The sequence below is a fragment of the Lottia gigantea genome, assembly GCF_000327385.1.
Source record: "Lottia gigantea unplaced genomic scaffold LOTGIsca_51, whole genome shotgun sequence".
Taxonomy (NCBI): domain Eukaryota; kingdom Metazoa; phylum Mollusca; class Gastropoda; family Lottiidae; genus Lottia; species Lottia gigantea.
The window spans coordinates 1426217-1444998 of record NW_008709752.1 but is presented as its reverse complement, the minus strand read 5'-3'; the positions used below and the strand labels follow the sequence as shown (position 1 = coordinate 1444998).

General features: G+C 32.4%; 6 protein-coding genes across 6 annotated transcripts; 2 read left to right on the top strand and 4 right to left on the bottom strand.

Moving 5' to 3' along the window:
- Positions 1-1519: 1519 nt before the first annotated feature.
- LOTGIDRAFT_165464 (hypothetical protein) lies at positions 1520-3531 on the top strand (the record flags this gene model as incomplete). The annotated part of the gene is made up of 2 exons (XM_009062479.1): positions 1520-2801; positions 2900-3531. The coding sequence occupies 2 exons, from the start codon at positions 1520-1522 to the stop codon at positions 3529-3531; spliced, it is 1914 nt and encodes a 637-aa protein (XP_009060727.1).
- Positions 3532-3542: 11 nt separating this feature from the next.
- On the top strand, positions 3543-4148 carry LOTGIDRAFT_125807 (hypothetical protein; the record flags this gene model as incomplete). Its single annotated transcript, XM_009062478.1, has 1 exon — positions 3543-4148. The coding sequence occupies one exon, from the start codon at positions 3543-3545 to the stop codon at positions 4146-4148; it is 606 nt and encodes a 201-aa protein (XP_009060726.1).
- A 1657-nt stretch (positions 4149-5805) lies between these two features.
- On the bottom strand, positions 5806-7081 carry LOTGIDRAFT_165463 (hypothetical protein; the record flags this gene model as incomplete). Its single annotated transcript, XM_009062477.1, has 2 exons — positions 5806-6335; positions 6394-7081. 2 exons carry the CDS (start codon positions 7079-7081, stop codon positions 5806-5808), a joined length of 1218 nt encoding a protein of 405 aa, XP_009060725.1.
- A 3495-nt stretch (positions 7082-10576) lies between these two features.
- LOTGIDRAFT_165462 (hypothetical protein) lies at positions 10577-11443 on the bottom strand (the record flags this gene model as incomplete). The annotated part of the gene is made up of 1 exon (XM_009062476.1): positions 10577-11443. The coding sequence occupies one exon, from the start codon at positions 11441-11443 to the stop codon at positions 10577-10579; it is 867 nt and encodes a 288-aa protein (XP_009060724.1).
- A 1370-nt stretch (positions 11444-12813) lies between these two features.
- Positions 12814-14311, bottom strand: LOTGIDRAFT_165461 (hypothetical protein; the record flags this gene model as incomplete). Its single annotated transcript, XM_009062475.1, has 2 exons — positions 12814-13887; positions 13982-14311. The coding sequence occupies 2 exons, from the start codon at positions 14309-14311 to the stop codon at positions 12814-12816; spliced, it is 1404 nt and encodes a 467-aa protein (XP_009060723.1).
- A 1298-nt stretch (positions 14312-15609) lies between these two features.
- Positions 15610-16035, bottom strand: LOTGIDRAFT_165460 (hypothetical protein; the record flags this gene model as incomplete). The annotated part of the gene is made up of 1 exon (XM_009062474.1): positions 15610-16035. One exon carries the CDS (start codon positions 16033-16035, stop codon positions 15610-15612), a length of 426 nt encoding a protein of 141 aa, XP_009060722.1.
- Between the last annotated feature and the right edge of the window lie 2747 nt (positions 16036-18782).

Genomic DNA, 18782 nt, shown 5'->3' with positions numbered 1-18782 from the left:
GTATTTTTATATAAAAATTTTTATTTTAGTTATTTTTGAGAGCCGTTTTGGTTTACTTCTTGCAGTACATGTACTTCTAAAAATGATTTCAACGATAAACAATGAATGGATATAAAATCATACTCCACATATCGAGATAGTTCAATGTGTTATTGATGCAATTGGAGGTACTGGCATGGTAAAACCGTATAGTCTAGTCCTTTGGATGTGATATGTACGAGTAGGCTTATGTTTCCAAAGATGGCATTGTCCGTCTTCAGTAGCCGAACTGTAGCTCTCGCTGGAGCAAATTACAATTGGTTAAGCGAGTATGGCCAAGACAAGAGCGACACTAAATTGCTTGAATCAAAATAACCTTGAAGTTTAAAAATCCTCTTTGAGTGTAAGCAAGAATTTCTTTATTGGCCTTGTGTATGTTTTGAAATGAAATGAAATGCATTAAGGAGCATCAGCACCAAACGGGCTATATAGCTCCAGAATACGATGTAAACATCATGTCATAGAAAACAAAACTAAAACAATAAACAATATATAACAAAAAACAATATCACAGAACAAAACAAGACGATAAAAACCATATCACAGGAAAAGTCATTTAATGACTACAAAAAACACTTAAAACAATATCACGGGTAATACACCACATGGTGGTATTAAAAACAAACAAAATACTAGAGCCACACGTTGCACAGAGTGGGACTTTGCAAATGTAGCAAATTGCAAAAGACTCTGAAAAAATCTACCTTCTACGATAATTACATCACGTGCAAGAACAGTCTAAAGTTGAGAAGGATTAATTCTTTGGAAGATTGTTATACCGGAAGTAGACTTACCTCACAAATGAAAGTATCAGAAGATAGCCAAGGTCAATGACATTTGACATTGAAAAGGAGACGGTCAACAAAAGTCAAGGTTACGAGATACAAGTCATCAATGTTTTTAAATATATATACGGCTATAAAACCGGAAGTTGAAATAGGACAGCAAATATGAAAGTGTAAATAGATAGCCAACGTGAATGACCTTTGCTCCTACAAAAGTCAAGGTCAAAAAAGGTCAAGGTCAAAAATTGAAAATTTTGAATTTTTAAAACATGTTCCTTTTTTGAACTATAAAGCTGAAACAATCGAACTTCTAAGACAACGTGGTTCAACAGATGAAGTAATTGTATGCAAAGTTCCATTTTGAACAAATGTATAATTTGAGAGTTATGCCCCTGGCCAAAAATGTCAATAATAGTAGTATATGAGCTTTCAATTAGGTCGCATAAAAGGGGATTCCCCATTCCATTTCATTTCATGGGGAAAATGCGCCCCTAATTGAAAGCTCCCATAACATAAAGACCTAAACATCCTACATTTCATAAATTCTTACAGCAAAATTCCCTACATTTCATAAATTCTTACACCTAAATTCCCTACATTTCATAAATTCTTACAGCCCTAAATTTCATACACCAAAAACACCTTCAATCAATTTCCTACATTCCATCAAAAAAAGCAAATTTTAAACCTTAAAAATGGCGAATAAAATACTAGATCCAATCTTTAGATTATACGATCCAATTCGTTATTCATTTAACAAGAAAAAAGAGGATTATATTATCATCTCTCCCACCGTTGGTTCTAAATCCCAATTGAATGATGGTGGTAGAATTACCTTCGAAATAAATTCATTATCGAATTGGTTGCTTCTTTCCGATGCTTATTTCAGATGCGATTTCAAAATCAAAGACGCCACTCAGAATCAAGTACCACAAACTAATACAACTTTAGAAAACAATATCTTTCCATCTTTTTTTAGCGAGATGGTTTTGGAAGCTGGTTCAAATCCGATAGAAACAATCAAACATCCTGGGGAATTCGACACAATGTTGAAAACAGTTTTATATCCTAAAGATTTCGATTCAGTTTCAGGCTGGATACCCGATGTTGGTGATGGAAGTATTTTAAAGGAACCAGTAAGAAATCTTGCAAATGATGCCGATTTAGCTAGAGTGAGAGTTGTTGCTCGAAACACGATAGAAAGAGTAGGACGAGCAGTTAATCATGGATTCGAAAAACGAGTACTTCAGTATAATAATGTTGTTGAGAATAATAGGTGGGGTAATTATGTAAATTGGAAATTTTATCCTTTATTCGGTCTGTTGGAACATAGAAAAGTTTCTATAGGCTTACCATATAAAATTCATCTACAAAGAGAAATAAACGACGATAAGATATTCTTTGGAGAGAATGGTTCAGATGCAAAATTAGAAATAACGAATCTCCAACTTTTCATACCCGTAATAACACCATCAATTGAAGTAGAAACGAAAATATTCAACTCGTTAACTAAAGATATTGAAATAGCTTTTCTTCATCGTAACACTGTAGGTAGCATGACTTTAACCGCAGAATCCACTACATGGCCAATCACTAACACTATTAAACCAGCAAGATATTTAATAGTTGGTTTCAAGAACTTACCAGATTCTCAAACGAATAACAATAATGTCTTTAGAGTGGCAATGAACCAAACTCAAGATCCTTTAATCCATAAAGTTCAAGTAAGAGTAAACAACGATAATTATCCTAACCAACCTTTAACAATTAATCCAACCACAAAGGATTATAATGAATTGTATAGAAACTATAAAAATATGTGTGAATTATTCGGAAATCTACCTCAGTTTGAATATGTAGATTTTGCACTTAATCATCCAATCTTCTGTTTTGATCTATCCGCTCACCAAGAAGATCTTTTCAAAACAGGAGTGAACATAAATATTCATATTGAAAAAACACAAGGAGATGTAACAGGTTATTGTTTATTTTTAGAAGAAGCAACATTTAATTAAAATAGCAGGAGAAGAATGATAAGAATTGAGTAAAAAATACACCTTTAAAAATGAAACCAGAAACTTTAGTTATGAAAATAATAGAAGCTATAGAAACAGCTTCACCAACTACAATAACTTATAATGGTAAAAAAATCAGCATAACTAAAAAACTTATTGATAAATACAAATATTGTAAAGTCAGAGACGATATAGATTTAGAAAGAATTGACGCGAACGCAAAAGAAGGTGGATTTATATTTTCCCTACCTTTAATATTTGCTGGTATTACCGCGGCGGCTACAGTGGCTGGTGCTACAGCTGGTGGAATAAAAACTGCCAACGCAAAGAAAGCTGCTATTGCAGAAGCTGCTGCTACAAAAGCTGCCAACGAAAAGAACGCAGCCGAACAACGTAGACATAACTTAAAAATGGAAAAGTTGGCAGCAGAGATTGAAAAACCTAAAACGGAAAAGAAAGGTTCAGGAGTGGGAGAAATGATAGGCACAATGAAAGAATTTGGAAAAAGATTTAGTGAAGAAACCAAGAAAACTGTTAAACAAGGATTAAATAAATTAGTAGATAGTACTGACACAGGAGAAATCAAATTCAAACATAAGGGTAATGGAATATTTTTAAAAAATATACGCACTGGAGAAGGAATATATCTTTTGAAGTATAAAGGAGAAGGAGTGATTTTTGGAACAAATTAAAATAATAAAAAATGGGTAAAAAATTTAATCATTCAGAAATATTTCCTAATAACCCAATGCTCATGTGTATATGCGGTAGTTCCGGTTCTGGGAAAACTCATCTCACTTTTAACATGTTGACAACACCAAACCTTTTAGATTTCGATTCTGTGTATATCTACACAACAACACCAGAGCAATCGTATTATCAATTTCTCAAAACTTTAGAATATCTACCAAAGAGAGATGTTCAAGACCTATTTCAATATTACAAAGAAAACGAAGAAGAAGTGGAATTGAAAGATTTCATAGATAACTACATCGAAGGAAAGAAACCAACGGATATAAAAGTTTTTCTTACGAAAAATGTTAATGATCTAGATTTGTCTCAAATTGATAGCGAGCGAAAGAACTTAATGTTGTTTGACGACTGCGTGGCGCAAAGAAATCAAGCCGTTCAACAAGAATTCTTCACGAAAGGAAGACATCACAACTGTCACTGCATATACCAATCCCAATCTTTTTACGGGATGGATTCTATGTTCATTAGAAAAAATGCAAATTGTTTTTTATTATTTGAATTAAACGACAAAGATTTATCTCAAATCGTTCAATCGATAAATCACGGAATGGACTGAGATGCATTTAAAAAGGTTTGTAAAGCTCAATGGAGATATCCAGATGATCATGGATATGTATTTAGAGTTATGAACGATATATGTTAATTTTATTTTTTTTAAAATGGATTGGAATAATATTTTAAAAAGAAATAGAGAATATATCAAAGCTAAGAATAAAATAAAGACCCAAGTTGAAAATAACAGATTACAACAACTCGGATTAACGGATAATCTACAGACTCTATTTCAACCCATATTAAAATCTCAAGAGGATATTAAAAAGAGACTCATCCTTCCTATAGAACCTCATCAAATAGAATATCCCATTAAAGATGATGAAATCATAATTAGGACATTAGATGATATAAATCGTCTTTTTTCAAACCCTAAAGCAGATTTACCAAAGAGTATTACACCAATCATTGATGATAAGGGGTTATTGTTTAATGGATTTAGAATAAAATTTAGGGCAAATTCCCCTATATTCAAAATCGACACAAAAAACTTAATATTTACATTAACGACAGGATTAATAGATTTAATGAATGGCGGGTATATTGGCACTGCCGATTACAAGGATTTACTAGCATACTCCAAATTTCTAGATGCAATAAGAAAGTCAGGACCCGAAACAAGAAGATTGAAAGCAGTTGAAACATATTTAAATAAAGTTATTCCTGATGAAGAGGAATCAGATGATTATGCAGATGATTATCCACCAATCATACAAGAAATAGACGAATTCGAAGACCTGATAGCTAGAGAAAAAGGTGGACAAGGTATAACGTTTTTATCCGACAACAACGAAGAATTGCTTAATAGATTACGATTAATATTAGCGGCAATGAAAGAAGGACATCGATCGCACAGACAATTTAATGAAGTGAATTGTATATTAAAAAGACTCCTAGAGAAAGGTATCATAGATAAAAACGATTATAAAAGCGTGATTAAAAATGTCAAATAAAGAACAACTATTCGTCATCACCTCGAATAAATCAGACATTAAATCGTCTCCAGATTATGAGTACGAACTCGATCGCAATCAAGAATATGAATTGGGATTAAAGTATTTCTCTGTTTACAATTCCATTAGAAATATCAACGAAAAAAATAATCAAATAAAAATATCAACAGATAATGGAGCTACATTCAAAACCATACGTTTACTACCAGGAAGCTATGAATACATAGCCATTAACGAATACCTATCTGAATATGGAGGAAGTGCAAATGGTAAAAACAATATCGAATTCGAAGGTAATTTGAATCTAAACAAAATAAAATTGATATTAAGAAATAATAGTCAAGTTGATTTCAACGTAGAAAATTCATTGAATACTTTACTAGGCTTTGATAAAAAAATATACACCCAATCCACTTTAGCACCACACAAAGCTAATATCGAGAATGATATCGATGTGATAAATATACATTGCAATTTAATAAACGGTGGATTTTTCAATAAATACAAACGTCAGATTATTTACAGTCTTCCAACATTCACTGTTCCTATTGGATATAGAATTATAGAGAAACCATTTCAAACGACGTATTTACCACTTAATTCCTTTATGATTAAAGATATAAATCTGGAAATCAAAGATGGTAAAAATAGATTTATAGATTTTGGTAACGAGGAAATTGTTATTCAACTTCATTTAAAACAAAAAAATTAACACTCTTCATTCTCTTCTTGAATAGTTAGATAAACGAATTCATCAAATTCATAGTTTTCATCCAAACACATCTCATCTTTATTGTTGTAAGGATACATAATTCCTACACTGTTTGGTGCTTTTCTCTTAACGAGATTCAGATAACTTCTGAAAACTTTCTTTTGTGTTTCATTAGGAATAACTATTCCATCAGTAAAACTTTTTACCCAAGGTTTCTTAAATTCATTCGTTACGTCATGTCCACTAGCTAATTGAATGTAGTCTTCTACCTTAATCTTATAGTTAGAGTAACCCTTAAACGGTTTCTTTTCTTTTAAAACACCATCGGAAGTTAGAATGATATTGTATTTTACTTTTGGCGCTAAATATAAACCAAATATGATTCCACCATCACCGTAATCATTCTTCCCTTTGCTATATTCGTTTTCAGACACCAACCCAGCTTCATTTAATTTATCCCAATTACTAGACGAAATGTAAAAACTATCAGTATCTGTATAGTATATTTCCGGCTTATAAAATCCATCTATGACGTGAATGAAATTGTTTATTATTTTTTTTACTGTGAGATAATATAAATGCACCTAAATGAGTGGATGTTAATCTAGTAAAATCCTTTGGAGGAACAAACTCTTTTTCTTCTTCATTCATCTCAACTATATATTGACTATCATTTACTTTTTCATAGCTTTTGACGTGTGAATCGAAGTTGGCTTTAAAAGTCGCTTCACTCCATAGATGTCTCGATGTATTTATATCCTTCTGAATAGATTTACCGTATAAGGAATTACCTAATAATTTCATGCAATTACTAGCAACCATATCTCCTTCTTTTTTGTATTTATTCCTTAATTCCTTCAAAATTAAAATATAATCTCTGTATGGTGGAGTTTTAAAATTTCCTTCGTATACTATACAATCTAATATTCTAATAATTTTACCACCGGATTTCACTATTTCTTGAATATCAACTGATGTTAAAACGTCGTGACAGAAACCATTTCTGAACCTGATTTTAGTGCCAGTTTCCTTCTGACCTATTCTATTCGTAAAAGTTATTTTATCTTTAGCTGGTATGGGTTGAAAGAGCATTTTTTTGGGATATTCAAACCAAACTTTTAAAATAGCAGTTCTAGGTCTGAATTTTTGTTTATTGAACAGTTTTACAAATTCTTTTTCTTCTTCTGGTAGAAACGCTCTTGCACTTTCCGCTTTAGGATATTCACCTTCTGTCATGGCAGAAGCGTACAACCCATTAGCGTCAAATGCCATCAGTTTAGAATAGTCCAGTTCTTTGAGTTAAGCGTGAACTTCCGTTTTATCTTTTGGGTTAACACTGTATTCTTTGAATAAATCTATTATTCCTTCAGTGTCACTTTCATTGTATTCTTTTAATATGGTGCAGATCTCATTCATTTTATCCGTTTCAAATGATTTTCGATTTGCCGAAACTCTTCCTCCTTTAATACTTTGTCTGATAAAATATCTTATAAAAGGATGAGTATGCGAGTAAACTTTTTCTACGTTTTGTTTTTCCGTATGTTTCGGAACCATTCTAGTACTTTCATACCATTCTTCTTCAACCATTTCTTTATCGTAATGATATAAATAATACCAACCCTTTAAAGATAAAGAAGTAGCCGTTAGATTATTGGAAACGTTTTGGAAGACAGTTTTTTTCATGGCCTGATTGTATTTTATCAAACAAGCTCCGAGATATAGAGTATCTCTTTTAGCGTAAGGTTCCCATTCGTGTCTTAAAGATTCCCAATTATATTTAGTGTATTTTGCAATATTAACATCCTCGATCTTTCTCAAATTCATTGGTAGATTAGATGAATATCCCCATGCTGCCAAACTAGATGATTCGTGTTGATAGGAACATGTGAAATTAATATTTTGCAAATAATTAGATTTCGGGGAAGGGAGGGTTTGATTCTCCCAAATGTACAGGCCTAGGGTGGAGCAGACACTTTATTTAGAAATTAGGATTAAGGGTCTTGATATTGGGTTTTCTTCTGTTCTTATTCTGATCTGAAATTAGAAAAAGTAACTCGCCCCATGGGCGAGAAGTATAGTATCTGTTATGTACTGATTGTTTTTAGTTTACTATGAACAATATTATCATTTAAGTTCTTATTTTTTGAATATGCAACTATCATTTTCTGCTTATAGACATGGGGGAATTTCTCTTGAAGGCTCTTATAGTGGGCATGAACTATCTTGCTTGCTCGATTGCTGGTTGTATTAAACGGGACAACAAAGGGTGCTATGCCTACATTATGATGAATATTTAGTCCTTTAGGTCTTGCTGTATTTAATGTCTCAATCCAATGGGCCTCCCTAGATTGACGGAATTTGGTAGTTTCATCTTCGGGCAAGTCAATTTCTATACGCTCAATTGGGATTAGGGTGAGATCGTCTATTGAATGGTCGTCGAGGTTGAAATGATTAGAAACAGGCTTGTCTTTCTTTAATTTGATGTCTGACCTATGAGCATTAAAGCGAGTTCGTAAATTATTCTTAGTTTCTCCTACATATTGTTTGGGGCATTTCTTGCATGAAATTAAATATATTACATTCGAATGTTCACATGTTAGATGTTCCTGGATCGGGTACCTTTTATTCGTAGAGTTGCTTACAAAATACTGAGTTTCTGATATAAAGGGACATGTTTTGCATCTACTGGACAAACATGGAGCACTTCTTAAACCTGGAGGTACTTCGGCATAAAGTCTGTTTTTAGCTGCTATCTGTGCTAAGGTGGAATTTTTTTATGTTTCGTAAAAATCGTTTAGAGTACCCAGGCTCTTTCAGTTTTGAGAAAACAATCGTACAGGCTTGGTTGAAATCGGAAGATCTTGTACAAATTCGATGAAATCGTAAAACTTGTGACTTAATTATACCAGAAAAGGTATGTTTTGGGTGAAAGGAGCTCTTTTGCAAGAGTTGATGAGTATCAGTTTCTTTGAAATACACTTTAATATCCAGTTTATTTGTTTCTGCTATGGAATCTCCCTTAAAGACTGTGGTATCGAGAAAGTCTATGCTTTTGTCACTCACGTTTGCGGTTAGTTTGATAGAAGGATGGTGGTTGTTGAGAATTTCAAAGAATTCCCAAAACTGTTCGATAGAATAAGTCCAAACCATAAAGATGTCATCCAAAAAGCGTCCGTAAAAAAGTGGGTCAAATGGACAGAGGGGCAACACCTCACGTTCCCACTCTGCCATGAAAAGGTTTGCGTACGAAGGGGCAAATCGTTTGCCCATTGCTGTCCCTGAAGTTTGTAAATATGTTTTACCATTAAATGTGAAATCGTTTCGACTAAGACAAATCTCTAAAAGCTGTAGAATTGCATCGTCGGGTCTGTTTGGATCTGGGTTTCTATTAAAAGCTTTACGAACTGCCGTTAAACCAGTAGTGTTATCGATATTGGTATACATAGAAGAAGCGTCGATAGAAATTAAAATAGCATTAGAGGGAACTCGAAGATTTTTTATTTTATTGACAAAATCGGTTGTGTCTTTGAGGTAGGCGCGATGTTGACATGCTAGAGGTAGTAAGAAATGATCAATGTATTCTGACACTGCATATGACTCACTACCAAAGTCAGATATAATCGGGCGACCTTTAGGGATTTTATTCGAGATAAACCACTCCTTTGTTGGATTCTTATGGATTTTAGGCAAAGTATACAAATGTCTCTCGCGACAATCAGGTTTGGCAGACAGGTAGTCATATTGTTTCTGTTTTAGATAACTAGTTTTGACTAAATCGGCAAGAATATTGTTAATCATGTTAGCAGTTTCTTTGAAAATTGGTTTCGGTAAAATAGCATAATGTTTAGGATTATTCAGTTGATTCTCTGCTTCTGAAACATAATCCTCCCTATTCAGAATGACACAACATGAACCTTTGTCACTCTTTTTAATAACAATGCTATCGTCTTTCTTAAGTAAGTTTAACGCTTCACGTTCCACTCGTGTGAGATTAGGCTTTTCGTGTGTTATGGAAAGGTTCACTGTTTGGCTATTCATACTCGCAAATAATTTCAATATTTCAGGATGGATGGCGGCCTGAGGGGGTGTCCACGTGGATTTAGGAATAAACATTGTTCTAGCACCACGTGGGGGGTGGTTTCGAAAAAAATATGTGCAGCTAAGATTTCGTTGAAATCGTTCAATGGATGGTCGGAGATAATTCAAGTCAGCTATCTTTGGTGTGTGAATAAATTTAAGTCCACGGTCTAAGATTGAATGCTGAAGGGGTGTGAGAATTTTGCGGCTCAAGTTAACTACAGTTTGGCCTAGCGGTGGCCTCTCAGTATTTTTATCCCCAGTAATTAGTTTAAAGACTTACTCGATGCTTGAAGCTGGTGTATCCAAAACAAATAAATGCTGTTTGCTGTTTCTGGAGACCAATGAAGATTATCAACTGGTTCGAATTCTTCTTCGTAGGGTGGTAAGATTGTTGCGCTGTTGATACTGGACTCCATCATCATGTTGTTGAGAGTGCTGAGGTTCTGTTGTGCTTTCTTCGAGATTTTATTTGAAATGGGTATACATGTGAAGAGGATCTTGAAGTGTGGGAAGGTTTTGTTGGCTGTGGCGATTAATTTCTGGGCTTGGTTAAAGGAGGTCTTTGGTAGCTGATCACGGTTGTTGAGGCCTACATGAAGAATAATGGTAGTAGGTTTGGGATCATGGTCGTATGATTCCAGGATTGACTGTATGTGATGGATTTGGGCACCGGGGTAAGAATGTATTTCAGTGTCTGAACTGGTTTTGGTAATTCGAATTTCCCCATGCTGCCAAACTAGATGATTCGTGTTGATAGGAACATGTGAAATTAATATTTTGCAAATAATTAGAGTTACCCTTTATTTCTTTCTGTCTTTTCCATTTTTTCTGTAAATATTCATCGGTGAATGAATTAGTTAAAGGTAGAGACAGAATTCCTCTAGCTGTTTTTAAAGGGCATTGTGTTAGTTTTTTTACGTTTTTGATCATGATCCAGTTATCAAATCCACTGCCGTTATGGGAAATTAAGGTTAGTCCTTTCTCATCTACTTTTCCTAAACGTTGTAACATTTGATCTATACAATCTGTACCTACAAATATTTCTACTATATTAGTCATGAGTTTGTTGTAAAATTCTTCTGAAATGGGATCTGACGGCTTAAAATCTAGAGTCTCATTAAAATCACTTAAATCACGTAAGTAATTATTATAATCATCTAATCTTTTCCTCAGTTTTTCCAAATTGACTAAAGTACAACAATAAGGAATGGCTTTATTCGTTTCTTTTTCGCAATAGGTTTCGCAATCCCATGCGTATAAACAATAATCGGGAATGGTTGGAAAAACGTTTAGTTTTAGAAGTGAAACTTGCGTTACCGCATTATCATCTTCACAAGTTCTCCATACGTTTTCATCGTAATTATCTTCTATTTCTTTAATGCCCAAAGCTTTGTTATTTCTTCTTATCAAACAGAAATGTTCTTTGTGTAAATAAAAAACCCAATCTAATTCTTCGGTTACTTTCTTTGGTTGAAAATGTCTATGTTTGGGCATATATATTTGAAAATTAGTATTAAATTTCTTATTGAATTCGCAAATTCTAGCAGTTGTCATAACTCCTTTTCTGTTTGATTTTTGAAAACTGTTGATGAAATCTTGAAATTCTCTCGTGTAGTCTTCGTTTAAAACACGATTAACGCATTTTACAAAGCAACATCCATCGCTCGGTATATAACAATTTATACCGATATATTCTTTTATCTTTTTGAGTAGGCTAACACCACTACCCTTTTTTGATCTTTTTATTTCTTTGAAATTGTTTTTACGGAAAATGATTTTTCCTGTGAAATACCAATCGGAAGCATCTGATTTTTCTGAGGAAATTTACAAAAGTTTTGGTATTAAAACCTACAAATTTCATGTCTTGTTTGTATTTTCCATCTTGAGTTATCTCTCCAACTGTTTCAATTTGCCCTTTAAATGTTATAAATTCATTAGAGATAAGGTGAATAACATCGGGAAAAAGTTCATTTGATATGAATTTATTCATATTTTTTAATTCATCAGAGATAATCTTGTCAATAATCTCGTCTAAAATTTTCACTGGTATGAATTTTTTATCGTCTACAATTTCATTTTTATTCATATTTTTAAAGCAACTATTTTTAACTAGGAATTTTTATTGTTTCGAAAAAAAAAAAAAATTATAATGAGCTTTGATCACCACTAGGGTTTTTATGGAAAATCATTTTTCCTGTGAAATAGGAATGAGTAATATCCGATTTTTTATCCAGCGCAAGGAAGAAATCGACAAAAGTCATGATATCAGGACCTACAAATTTTATGTCTTGTAGGTATTTTCCATGTTAGGCTATCTTTCCATCTAATTCAATTTGTCCGCTAAATGATATAAATTCGTTAGACATATGCTCCATAACATAAGAGATCATGTGATATCAATTTATTCATATTATCAATTTTATTCATATTTTTAAAGCAACTATTTTTAAAGCAACTATTTTTAACTAGGAATTTTAACTTTTATTGATGATATTTCTACATCAAATTTATCTAAAATTTCATTGAATTCTTCTAATTCTTCAATGGTTATGTTCTTATCTTCTCTCGATCTTTCGAAAAAAATGAATAATTTATTAAGATATGTATTTAAAATTTTTGTTTTCCTTTTATAATAAGCTTTTTGTTTTGATGTAAAACCTAAAGTAATCAAACCACAAGATGAAGTTTGAACGGCAGTGAACGAGGCTAATACAGTTGGGACGATTATTGGAAGCATTAATCCACCGGTTACGGCTGTTGCCACCGTTATCCCTATTGTTAAAACTGTACTTAATGTTTTGAAAACAGAATCGATTTTACTCCATGTTTTTCTACATTTGTTGAATTGTTTTAGTTTTTCTTTTAGTTCATTTTGTTTTTCTATCATGTAGTTTTGTCTACTTTCGAGTTCCATTTTTAGGTAATTAAATTAAGTGAATTTCTGATAAAGCTGCTTTACTAAAAACATTTACAGTTACTAATGATATTTGTTCTTTCGAATCATTAATCTTATTCAGATGAACTGAAAATTTTGGTTTTTCAATAGAGACAAATATTTTAGCAAATACATCATCTCTTATTATAAATTCTTTATTTTGTTGACTTTTATGAATATCAATTGAGGTAAATTTACCATTATCAACAAAATATAGTTTTACGTATTCAAAGTCTGTTGCTCGTAAAAACTGATAACTGAATACTTCTTTTTTTGGTTCTGGATTTCTAATAATATTCATTGATGGTGGAGTTTCCGTTTCCAATAACATATCAAAATCACTCAATGTAAATTCATCTTCTTCATTATCTGGTATTATTAACATTCTAAACCTATCTATATATTTTCCATTCGTTTTAATTTCATGTAAGTGACTAAGCTTGTTGTTTTCATCGTTAATTTCTAATTCTTTAGTTTCTACATTTTTTGTACCATTGATAAACTGAAGAACTTTTTTAGCGTTAAATTTTTTATTAGTTAAAAGATAGCCTTGTCTGAAGAATAATGAATCAACTTTTACCTGTATAGGAAATGTTATTTCAATTGTAAGTTTTCCTCGAAATTTAAAAATATATGGATAATTAACATCAAAATTTTTTTTGGGAAGAATAGGATAATTTGGCGCAGAATATAGTCTAATATTTGCTGTAAATCCATATGTTTTATATTCATAATCTTTTGATTTATCAATATTATCAGTAATAGAACCACTATCAAAACCCAAAAATCTAAATGGAATATTAAAATAATATGATTCTTTCTTGAGAAACTTTTTTTCTAATGCGAGTATATTTTTGTCCTGTTTTAAAACTAGGTTATTAATAGTGGTTATCTGTTGTTGAATAACACTATCATCTATGTTTTGTTGAATATTTGTTAGTTCTTTTTGTAATTCAGTTTTAAATTTAGTTAATTCCCGTTGCAATTTGTCTTCACTTATACCTGGATTAATATTATCTATTAGTTGTTTAAGATCTTTTTTTTTGCTTTTTAATCTTATCATCTAAATTAGATATTAATGAACTTAAAGTTTGTAACTGAGTTTTATCTACTACATTGACTAATTCTTTTTGAATAAAACTTTTCAAACTTGTTACTTCTTGTTGTAATTTAGTATCATCAATAAAATCTTTATTATTCATTTGTCGTTTGAAGAATCTTTTCACATCATTTATTCTTTCTTTTAAATGTTCTTTATTTACTTCAATTAAATTTAATTGTTCCATTAAATATTTCTTGTGAATGGCATCATTATCGTTTTCCGGAGACTTTAAATTAGTTATGCTAAAATTGTTCATATCTAAATCACCTTGAAGAATGTCTCCGATTTGATCCAGGAAGTAAGGTTTCGCTTTATTTATCCACGCTGAAGTGTTAGGTTTTTTAGTTTCTAAAGATAAAGAACCTAATCCAAACTTATTCGCCATTTTTATTGAGTTAAATTTATTACAATTTCTTCGAATTGTTTTCCTAAACTCAACTGATATAAAACCCAAAGTGAAAGCTGACCACAAAACTTTTGTCCCGGTAATTGAATTTGAAATGTTGAACATTTGATTGGTTTATTAGTCAATTGGATTATCTCTTCAGTGGGTTCTAATCCATAAGAATCGAAGAAATAAAAGTCAGAGTCTTTGTACAAAGCAGAATGATGAACTCCTTTTGATCGGAAGTATGTATATTTGTTATAGCGTAAAATTTACCTTTCTTATATTTGAGATCATTTATTTCATCTCTCATACAATAATAAAACGGTGATATATTTAACTCATTCGCCCATCTCATAAGTTGAAAGTTTGTGGTTGTATCGGTTCCATATTTATCGAGAAATTCATTCATTTTTAAAAGTCGGTTTTTTTTTAAAAAAATTGTATTACATTCTGATAAAACACATTCAATAATATTTTGAACATAAATTTGCATTTAAATTTAAAAAATTTAAAGCGTAAATGCTTGTCTACATCTCTTGATCTTCTATCAAATTCTTCATCATTCATTTTTAAAAGTCGGTTTTTTGAAGTTCGTTTTGATAAAACCTGCCTATGATTTGTTCTTTGTCTTGATCGATTAATTCATATGTCGGAGGTGATGTGGTGTTTACTTTATCAACGATGAATATTTCGTTCTTCCAGTATCCAACGTAACCTTTTTCGAATTTGCTTTTATATTTGAAAATACGAACTCGATCTCCGACTTTAAATTCTTTATTTCATTTTCGTAGTTATGTTGCGCGTTAATTGACTTTATAATATTTGGATTACTCGAGGCTTGTGTTGGTGTGACACCTATAGATGAATGAATTTTGTTATTGTATTCATCTACAACCTCTGGTAATATTTTAAGCCATTTTTGAGATTTCAATTCCGTGAACTTTTTGAATAATTTATTTTTTAGAGTCCTGTTAAATCTTTCAATAACTACAGCTTTACCTTCGTTATGCGTACTGTAAATTTCAAATCCCAGAGATTTCATATTTTTGTTATAAAATTCACTTCCTTTATCTACCTACAGTTTTTCTGGATGACGGTTAGATTGTTTCATAATCGTTTCAAATGAGTGTTTGACTGATAAACCCGTTTTGTTTTTGAGAGGAATAACCCATACATATCTCGTATATAAATCTATAACTGTTAAACAATATTTAAATCCTCTTTCGACTGGCATATGAATTAAATCGGCTGACCATATTTCATCTTTTTCAAACACTTTGACTTTTAAAAAAGTTTTATTTTTTACTAAATTCTTTATGAATTTCATCCGCCAATCCCATACCTAATTTCATCTTTGCTTTTAACAGTTTAACGATTAATGCTCTTTCCATTCTCTCTTTGAAAGTTGGATTTGGAATATTTTCAAGTTCTATTATCATTTGTTTGTCTGCTTCGTGTCTAAACTGTATGTCTTTGTTTCTGTATAAAATATCGTGTTTAAGCGCAGCGGCGTCAACTCTATTGACTGGTTCTTCGCCTGGTTTGGGTTTATCGTTTTCGTCTAATCGCAGATCTAACCTAGTACCTGGACCGGTGTAATTATGACCGGGAAGATGTTTTTCTCCGGGATATTTCGCCCATGGAAATCCAGGAAGAGAACCCAATGATTTTTGTATATCTCCTGAACCGAAATAAGTTTTTGGAGCGTGAACGACAATCATTTTTATCCTATAACTTTAAAACCTTTTCCTTTCCTTTCTTCTAATCTCCTGTTTCGAAGTTCTCTTATTAGCTCTAATTCTTTCAAGTCGTTAGATTGTTTCACTGTATCGCTTATACTCTTTCCCACTTCAGCGATTGAGCCGATGGCTTTCGCTCCGCTTGAAATGAGTGATTTGTTTTTTGCAACAAAGCTAGCTACTTTTGGAATTATTGTTTTACCTAGAGAAAATAATGAAGAAAAGATACCGTCGCCCGAATAATCTTCGAATCTGTGTTGTTCGTGTTTTAGAATTAAACTCATCCTATTTCTAAATGAGTTAATTTAGTCTGTTTTTTATCCAAAAAGAGTTATCTCCCATCTACTTGTTATGTTATGTTATTTTATATAAGGGTATTTTTGATTTGCTTTTTTTGATGGAATGTAGGAAATTGATTGAAGGTGTTTTTGGTGTATGAAATGTAGGGCTGTAAGAATTTATGAAATGTAAGGAATTTAGGTGTAAGAATTTATGAAATGTAGGGAATTTTGCTGTAAGAATTTATGAAATGTAGGATGTTTAGGTCTTTATGTTATGGGAGCTTTCAATTAGGGGCGCATTTTCCCCATGAAATGAAATGGAATGGGGAATCCCCTTTTATGCGACCTAATTGAAAGCTCATATACTACTAATAATGAGTAATTTAACCCGGATGTGCCACTCCCACTTCATTTCTTTGGCATAAGTTAATTGATATTCTCAATGTTATGTTGTGTTCCAAATTTAAAGATTCTACATCATACAGGTCAAAAGATATAGGTCAACAAATGTCAATAAAGGTCAAAATCGAAAATTGAAAATATGGAAATTTCAAAACCCGTTCCTTTTTTAGAACTATAAAGCTGACCTATTAACACAAACTGGCCGAAATAATGGGGTAATTGTGTGCATTTGTTCCTTTTTGAACAAATGTATCCTATGCAAGTTATTCCCCTTCCCCAAAATGTAAACAATTAGTAATTCAACCCGGTTGTGCCACGCCTACCTCAACTTTTTTGTCATAGGTTAATTCAAATTCAAATTCAAATTGTCTTGTTGTGTGTCAAATTTCAATGTTCTACATCAAATAGGTCATACGATATACATACACCAAGCTCAAACAGACAGAAATATTGTAAAAAAAACACTCAAATTAGAAAAAATCGCGAATTTTCTTTAAAAAAAAACGATCATTATATATCACTGGAAAGAGCATGAAAAGCACATTAAGAATCCGAAAAAATTAACCCTCAAGGTTACTTAGGTCACGTGCTAGAGCAGTTCGAAGTTGTTTTCGGGCAGCTATTTAACTGGAAGTACATGTCGGAGGCCAAATGTCAAAGTATTAACTAATAGCTAAGGTCAATGACCCTTGACGTTATAAAAGTCAAGGTCATCAAAGGTCAAGATCACGAGATATGACCCTTCAAACTTTCAACCGGAAGTAGCAAAAAAGCAAAATCGAGAATCGAAAAACGGCTTCCTTATGTCATGGTTTTTTATTATCTTCTTTCATTTGACACCAAAATCATTTAAATCGGATGAGTCGTTATGTCTGAATAAAAATCGAATCATTTCAGGAAAATCAAAATTTGACTGTACCATTTTGTTTACTTTATTAAACTGTCTTTGCTCAATTTTTTTCAGTTTAATCAGACAAAAAGCAAAAAAATTGAAAAAAATGTAAAATTTGTCGCAGAATTTTGAAATTTTTTAAGTGCTATTCTTTCAGATTTTGCCAGTAGATTTCAAAAATGCAAACCCAAAGAAAATCGACCGAAAATACGACTTCTAGAGCCGATTATCTATTCTTGCACATATTGAACTGTGGCACTTCCGGATTTGCAAAAAAGATCAAAAATATATTAATGCACATCGTCGCCTATATCTAAGGTTCGTGAATGTTGAATGGTTGCTGCATCTATGTATTCTAAGCTCAGGAAGGTGTGTAAAAATCGAAAAAAAAAAAAATTGACATTTCGATAACAAACTCGGACCTTGTAGTAGCAAACAATGACTAATCTATGTAAAATTTAAAACAAAGACCTGCTTGTTTTAAAAAACCACAACCTTATCATACAGAGAAGGTTGTGCAAATAAATGAAGTAATAAAGGTTTGAGATGCTTGCACTCAATCAGAATGTGTTTCACTGTCAGGCAGACCTGGCAGTGCTCACAGACTGGTTGAGGTTCTCGCTTGAGCAGATAACAGTTGGTGAGTATGTCCAAGACGAGAGCGACACAAAACAACTTCATTTCTCCTGTTGGTCTTCTGCCTCATCTAGATCATCTTGAGAAAAAGAAGAAATGCAAAGAGCCTCAAAGAGAGGCCAATTAGCTTTGGAGAGTTTCCATCTTTGTGGCCTGTCTTCTGGTGAAGGACCATTATTCCGTAGAATTACAGGATAATGATCACTGTGGCAGAGATCGTCGTGGACACTCCAAGAAAAATCTTGGAACAAAGGTGGAGAGCTAATTGTCAGATCTAGATGAGAAAAAGTTTGGTTTTTTGAGCAGAAATACGTAGGCGATTCGTCATTAAAGATGCAAAGATCATTGTCATAAATGAAGTCAGCTATTAATTTTCCTCTGGTATTATCATCGGAGCTACCCCAGAAAGAATGGTGACCATTGAAATCTCCTAACAAAATGTAAGGAGAAGGAAGCTGGGCAACAAGGTCATCCAATTCTCTCAGGTTCAATGATAAGCTATGTGGTAGGTAGATGGA